At 45.4% G+C, this 7,838-nt stretch overlaps 1 protein-coding gene across 1 annotated transcript in view; it reads right to left on the reverse strand.

Moving 5' to 3' along the window:
* T265_09011 (hypothetical protein) overlaps positions 1 to 7,838 on the reverse strand; it is a gene marked incomplete at both ends in the record, with an annotated part of 19,000 nt that overhangs the window by 4,664 nt on the left and 6,498 nt on the right. The window contains one exon of the mRNA XM_009174972.1: positions 6,306 to 6,413. Coding sequence (XP_009173236.1) covers positions 6,306 to 6,413 — 108 coding nt within the window. The remainder of the gene's footprint in view (positions 1 to 6,305; positions 6,414 to 7,838) is intronic.

Consider the following 7,838-nt stretch of genomic DNA (forward strand, 5'->3'; position numbering starts at 1 on the left):
GGGCTGGGATACTGCCAGGGCGCCCACACCTAGACAGGAGGACGATTAGGGTCCTCAACCAAAGCCTTTGGCTCAAAAGCCTAACCGCAAGGCAGCGGCGTTTGGCGGGAAATGCAAATCCATTACCTTTTCTACGGAACAAGTCGCCACATGTTCCAATCCCCAACGTGGAGGGCCAGGAGACTGTGTTCGTCAGACCTCTTACCATTGACCAACCTGGTGTGAGAGACTGTGAGTGTCGCTGGACACTCCAGTATAGCTCAATGAATCGCTGAGGTGCGCAAACCGTCACACCACGGTAAGGTCCAGTCTCTTCGTGACGGTTCTCCAAACTTGCGACTGAATGATAGCAAAATAAGTTTCTGGACGAAAATTCTTGTCAGGGGTGTCACCTTCACGGTTCACCTCCACGATAACTGGCCAAACATATGGCGCGTAGACGAAAACGATCCATCTCTTCTGGGTATGGCGAGTCGGTAGCAAACTCCATTCTGCACCTCTTATTAAACTCAACACCGGGAACGAGAGGTGTATGTTGTACCGTGAATTAACGAGCCCATCCTTCTTACACAGCTGAGCGTTCACCCCTACTTTGTTTCAGTAATGGGGTTAACTCTCGGAGCAACCCTGTATTTATGGCAGCTAAGGCGCAAACTTACCGGCCGGAGCGTCCCTGGTTCGAACCAGCGGCGGCATCTCGATTTTTCCTTACTAGACTTGGGCATCCGGGTACTGCGTCAACCCTGCTTCCTTTGTGTGGCATGACTTCTAGGAACCGAAAGGGCGTTACGTCTGAACGACCATTATTATTATTATTATTATTATTATTATTATTATTATCACTTCGACTTCATTTAGACTTGACTTCGGTCGTTTTCCGTTTTTCATTTTTGGTTTGTTTGCGGAGCTTCTGACTGGTTGACTGCCCTCACCGTTGTAGTGAAAATTGATTGTCATTACAGTTCACAAATCTTTTTGCGCTGTCGAGAGAACAAATACAATTACGCATGTTCAAATGTTTTGTTTCACACTCTAGCGCTGACTATGACATCTTCTGATGCGTAGTCGAAGGCCGAGTTTGTCTTCTGTGAAAAGTTCTGGTTGGCTGGGGAATTTGTGTCGCTATTGGCCTATGGTGTTATTATATAGATCACTATTCTTACGATAGGTTCTCTATCCCCAACACCTGACCTATCATTATTCGTTAGCGATGTCATCCACCCATCTTTATTGGTGTTTCTTGTTGCTATCAAGCGTACGGACCGTCATAGTATCTACAAACTCATAGATTTATTTATTCTGCGGGACACTCGTCCAAAGCGGCAAAGTTTCTATTCAGTGAATGTGTCACAACCTTATCTCTGACTAAAAAAGCATGAACTCACAGTGTGTAAATTACAAGGACGGTGTTTTTTGTAGGTGCTGGATACTGAAAATCGAAGTAGCAAGTTGTTCACAGTGCTGATCAGCTGCTCTTAATCGAGTCTCCAATTGCTAACTAGTAGCGGGGACGCGGGCTCAGATCCCGAGATTCGTGCGGTGCGCACTGCTAATGGTTTCCAGCAAGGTTGAAACAGCAGCGTTTCAACATAAATTGTCTTCGTTTGCAGGTTGAAGTCTTGAACTTGCTAAGCTTTCGCATACTGTTATCAGGAGTCTTCAGAAGACTGAAGATCCCAGTAGGCGAGGGTGAAGGAATACCGGTGTGGAATTAGTATGTCGTATACTAATTTCTGAGAGGAAATCCCCATGAGAGAATGATCTAATCCAGTCACGATTTCTGCTCGAGATAGCTCAGTGGTTAGGGCGCGAACTTTCTGGTCCCCGGTTCGATCCCAACCTGGAAATATCTTAGCCCTCGTGCTTTTCTCGGGCGGCGTGACCACTAAGCACGGTAAAGATTTTACAACTGAACGGTCCAATCTTACCTGAGTGAGACAACACCCGACAAACTTGTGTGAATGTTGAATGGCATGGAATATCCCGCACTTGGCAGCCGTGGTCCAATTCGATCCCAACAATTCAGTTTTTCAAGCTTTCGGATGGTCATTCAAACAACCTGTAAATCTGTGATGGGTTTCGCGGCATGATGGATGATGAATGAGCATGTCACCCTCACTCAACTATCATTTGAACAGGCTTTATCCGAACGGGGTTGTTCTGATTAATCCACGCCAAAAGGGGATGTCTAGCCTCCCACTGTTTTATCGATTTTCCAGAGTAGTCTCATCAGAACAAGTGGATGACTTCACAAACCAAGGATATGCATACAATATCCTCAAATTCCGGAACTGCTTACAAAAATGGGTCAGCATCTGATCCAGTCTTCCATCGGGTTTGGTTGAGAATTCGAGCCAAACTGCGCAGCCAGCACATCCTTCTGTTATATCGCACAGGTTGGATGTGAACCTGATCTCGCGTCATTTGAGTGCTAGTCTGTTCAACTCTGTCTTGACGAACTTTGTGTGTACACCTTCGCGTCTTCCTAGTAGACCAATCAGATTTCTGCCTCTGTACGGTTTATGGGTAGCTTAGGCTTGATGACACTGTGACTTTAATGCTTTTCACTATGGCATGTTGCGCAACGACCAGCCGTGTCCGCTTGACCTACGAATCATGTTTATTAGTTCATCGGTTTAAACTCGTTTTTTCCTGTTACCCACCGCAGAATACTGATTTTGCGCAACATGGTCGGACCGGATGATTGTGATGACGAATTGGAAAATGAAGTCAAAGAGGAATGTTGCAATTATGGTTCGGTGGATCGGGTCATTATCTATCAAGAACTGGACGAAAACGGGGAGCTGATAATTAAAATCTTCGTTGTCTTCCAGGATTCCGAATCTGTTGACCGCGCCATTGCTTCTTTAAACGGACGTTATTTTGCCGGTCGTCAAGTGGTGGCTGAGCCGTATGACTTGGAGAAATTCGAGGCTAATGACCTAACTGGCTAATTTCATCGACAATAGCCCATCGTATTGTACATACCGTATTTATGGAATACTTTTCACGCTTTTTCCTTCATCCTTGTCTTCTGTGGAATACCCAAAATGCACATTTATCCTTTTCTCAGTTCCGATATCTGCTCTGTCGAGAGTACAAGACCATACACCGTCGGTTGGCATGGGCTTGGTTCGTTGATTTCCTCACAGTTTTTCTAGGGCCTGGCAACCAACCACAGTGGATTTCATTCAGTGTGACAATACCACAAGTACTACGCTTATGTTGTCTTACACTGTTTCCTGCAGCATAACAGGCAAAGTCCCAGTCGAATGTGATCTTTGACAATGTGGATTCCATCTACAGGGTTATCCTCGATGCCACGCTGGATGAGCATCAATATTACGTATGCTGGGGTTCCTCCTTTTAAGATCCAATATGCCTATGAATATATCCTTGGCGTGTATTCTGCGCCACTTGGTTTGCCATGGTCTCTTGTCCGCGTCTTCTGTTCTGTCCAAGTCAATCATGCGACGAATATCTACTGTAGGCTCAATCATTTCAAAGTGAATTACTGTTGATGATAAAGATGTCACGATAGATCTCAGCTGCTCTCTCACTGTTCTATTATCCACCTCCGTTTATCAGTTGGTCAAGATAGCGGCAAGAAGTCCATTCCAAATGTTTTGCTCACCACCATGAGGGTCATTTTACCCTTTGACAACGTGGATTCCATCTACAGGGTTATCCTCGATGCCACGCTGGATGAGCATCAATATTACGTATGCTGGGGTTCCTCCTTTTAAGATCCAATATGCCTATGAATATATCCTTGGCGTGTATTCTGCGCCACTTGGTTTGCCATGGTCTCTTGTCCGCGTCTTCTGTTCTGTCCAAGTCAATCATGCGACGAATATCTACTGTAGGCTCAATCATTTCAAAGTGAATTACTGTTGATGATAAAGATGTCACGATAGATCTCAGCTGCTCTCTCACTGTTCTATTATCCACCTCCGTTTATCAGTTGGTCAAGATAGCGGCAAGAAGTCCATTCCAAATGTTTAGCTCACCACTATGAGGGTCATTTTACCCACTGAATCAAACTTTTCATGGCTATTCTGCTCGAAATTAAATTCCAAAGTTAAAAGTGTGGTAGAAGGCCACTCTGATGGAGGAAATTGCCTGGGAAGTTCTTCATAATATTAGTAAATAAATGAAACGTCTGTGTTATGGAAGGCTCCGCACCCCTTCAACTGCATTTCTGTTAGCTGCGTGTGCAGTAAGCGATCTTACGTCGAACACTGACCGTATAGAACAGATAGAAACACGTGTTCATGACTGGTAGCTACTTCGATTAGCTGCCAGTCCTCAATTCGTACACCAAAATCATGTCCAAAAACACCTCGACAGAAATCGTTGCAAGGCCTGTCTCCTTTTGGATAGTTTTCCTACTTTGATTTGTCTCCACGTTTTTGGAAACCATCCACATTAATTTCAAACCACAGTTAACCGAAGTCAGTAGACACGATATAGGCAGCATGTTCCGCGCAGACAATTCTGCTGCACAACATAACCAATGTGGTACTGGAGAACTATCCGAAGTGCGAAGTATAAAAGCCATTACCAGCGAACTCAGCTGCGCTGGTTGTTGTCTTCTCCCCGGATGGGGACCCCGAGACGGGACACATCAATGGTTAGAGACCTTGTCAGACATAAGCCAGTCGCGTTCTTAGTGGCGTTTGTTCATCCAAGCTATTGCGTTCAATTCACGATTTTCCAATCCACTGACAGTGCTGTATTTATGCACGAATTTATCAGCTCGCCTCCAATGCGCAGCTATCTACCCCACCTCCCCAAACCATCGGTGAACGAAACCGTGGTAGCTACAACCACTGTACAAGTACGTGGTTCTTACAACTGACAATCATGATGATGATCCGAAATGCGATATGGACTGTTCAGTTTTTGACACAAGTCCCAGTAGCCCTGCGTTTATGTGCCTTGGATGAAGGAGAAGCGAGATAGGTAACCTTTATGACTCTTCGGACGGGTGCGTTCAACATTTCGAAGATAGGTGGACCTGTCCTTAGCTGAGTTCAGGTAGCCTCTGATGTGGAGACTCAGGGTGTCCCGACCCAGTCTCTGAGAAGACATTTGGAGGTTCAAAACGCATCTAGGAGAGTCCTTTCCGAAATATTGATTGGCTGGCGTGCCATCCGGTGGGTGCTCTACCGACGTTGGTGTGAGACTTTTTCTATTATTTCGAAGTGGAAAATAGGCATTTGAGCTGGCACGCGCGATAGCCCTCACTTGATGTAGCGTTGTGGAGTACCATTGTCGACAGAAAGCTTTTGTGCACAACACGGAACGTATGGAGTTGGATGTGCACGATCTCCACTCCAGTGCAGGCTGATGCTGTTGGTGTTGCAACGCAGATTCATTTGTTCTCAAATAAAGGCGTTTTTATCACCCAGTGTTTCTGTGTCATGCCAATCGGCATGTTGGCCTTGTTTCCTTGATCACTACCATTGATTAGTCGCAGTATGTGGTTTGAACAATTCTGAATGTTCAGCCTATGGCTGACCGCTTTTTACAAGTTCCCAATTAGGATGAAATAGCTGTACAGTGCTTCTCGGCTTTTCAGCATAGATTGGCCTCACTTACAGGACGAAATCTCCACAATAATGTTACGGTATTTAGTATTCACTTGTGCTTCACAACCATGGTAAACTTCAAGGTCAACAAACAGCCTGTGGGTTTGGTTTAGTCGGACCACGCAAAGTTGATAGATGTGTCTACCCTTGTCATGTTGCTGCATTTCAGGCTAAGTTAACATGTTCGTCAGGCTGGACACTCTCCTGCTCGTCTGCTTAGCCTGGGGATGAGGAATTTTTGAGCTACCTCGCCCAGGTCTATCGAACTTCTCAGTCCACTCTCGCCTTGCATCTATGACTGTTTACTGGTTAGCCCAGTGACTTGGTTACACCCAAATAACACTTCTGATTACACCTCTTCGTTGGTTTCCACACAACCCCCGGGAAACTGCATTTTTTGCTTCTCTACCCAGACATACGAGCTTGTGAGAGTCCAGGGCACAAACCAGTAGGGTCGCGTAGGAGCGGACCACTCGATTATTGTAACAGTTTGAAGAGTCCGTAAATTGGGTACTGCGCACAGCTGCGCGGTTTGCATTTCGCTTGGCTAGAAGAACATTCAAGGATCCAATAATTCATAGATAGTATCAGACAAACACTTCTACGACATGGGTGAATGACCCGCACTGAGTGGACCCAAAACGCCGCACACAAAAGATTGTGAACTAGGGAATTCAGAGATGGGGTCGTCAGCAGATTGCGCAACCTTACTTCCACTAAGGGAGCGTTCGTCGGTTGAATTAGGAACATCAGATCCACGATTGTTGCAAGGAATGTAAAGCAGGCAGCATTCAGCTTACCGATTATTTCATCGATTCTCTGAAAGCATGGAGAAATGGATTGAGTATCATTGACCATTAACATTGATCGTATCTAAATCCCATGACTATCAAGTGAGCAGAGCTTACTATGCAATCACGCACATGTGATCAGTGCAGAATAACTTATAGCAAACCTCCATTTCCTTTTTGCATCAATGCCGTGATCATAAGGCTGTCAGCTGTCACAACAGCATCCTGGTTGAAGTATTGTAATGGCTCAGTATAATTGGGTGTTCAGGTTACTTCTCGGAAGAGGAATGTGTTCCGGCCGTTCGAGTCTTAACCACATGTAACCTCATCGAATGAGTATCAGTACACGCGAATCACAACTACACGGTGCTAACCGGAACACCCTTCGTTGCAGGATGTAGCTGAGAAAGGACTACCGCCTGCACTATCTGTACCGCTTACATCGAGGACAGCATCCCAACTTTTTTGTATTTTGTCACATCGGTCGTCATATGCAACGAATAGGTAGGAAACCTACTGCTCAACAGAGGATGCATACGCTGGGGAGATGAAAATTTCAAGTGCAGCACAGCGTTCTGTATCAAACAAATGGGCGGCGACAATCGGGACGAACAATCCAAATGCCACTTAAAACGAGAAGAGCATTTATTTAGCCATCTCGCCGTTTTGCCACAATATTTTGGATCGAAGTACGAGGAGGCGAACTGAGCCGTCTTTTATTGTTTTGAACGGTTCAGGGGTCAGCACGGGAAGCTGCCAATAACCTTAACCTTGTGCTGCAAGACCGTTTTTATTGGGACTGGATCCGTTACTGGTGGAGACTGTTCGGTTTTCAAGCATTCAAGGTAGTTTTGTCATCTCTGACAGGCGTGTGTGACGATACCAATAAAAATAAAATAAAATAAAAATAAAAAGCTCAGCTGGTAATGTGGTGAAATATTGGTAGCTCGGGTGGGTTTATTGGTTGTTGATCAGCTGATCAACAACCAATAAAGCTCAGCTGTAACACCCTTTCGGTGCCTAACTGCCATGCCACCCGAAGGAAATCAACGAGTGAACCCCAAACTCCCGAATGACGTCTGCTAATTTGTGTCATTTGTGGCTTCAAATGGATACATCACTGGGTCCCACGGTTCGTGTGTACCAGGTTAACGGTTGCATGAATGGTTGCGAGACGAACCCTGCAGACAAACGGTATGAGGTGTTTTCAGAACTGTTGCTGATGTCGGATGAAATCAATGGATTCGTACTGAGGTAACTAAAAAAATGGATATTTGGTTGTGTAGCAGGTATTTCATTTTCGGAGAACATCCAGTACAGTCAGCTACGGTGTTCGGCCATGTTCTACGCACGCCAGAACATTTTCTACGGTGATGAGTGCTGTGCTACATGCCTCCTTCAGATGGCGCAAAATGCCGGGTAGATAATATGTCCTGACAGAAGAGCGTGAAAG

This window comes from Opisthorchis viverrini, assembly GCF_000715545.1.
Source record: "Opisthorchis viverrini unplaced genomic scaffold opera_v5_249, whole genome shotgun sequence".
NCBI classification, from domain to species: Eukaryota; Metazoa; Platyhelminthes; class Trematoda; order Opisthorchiida; family Opisthorchiidae; genus Opisthorchis; species Opisthorchis viverrini.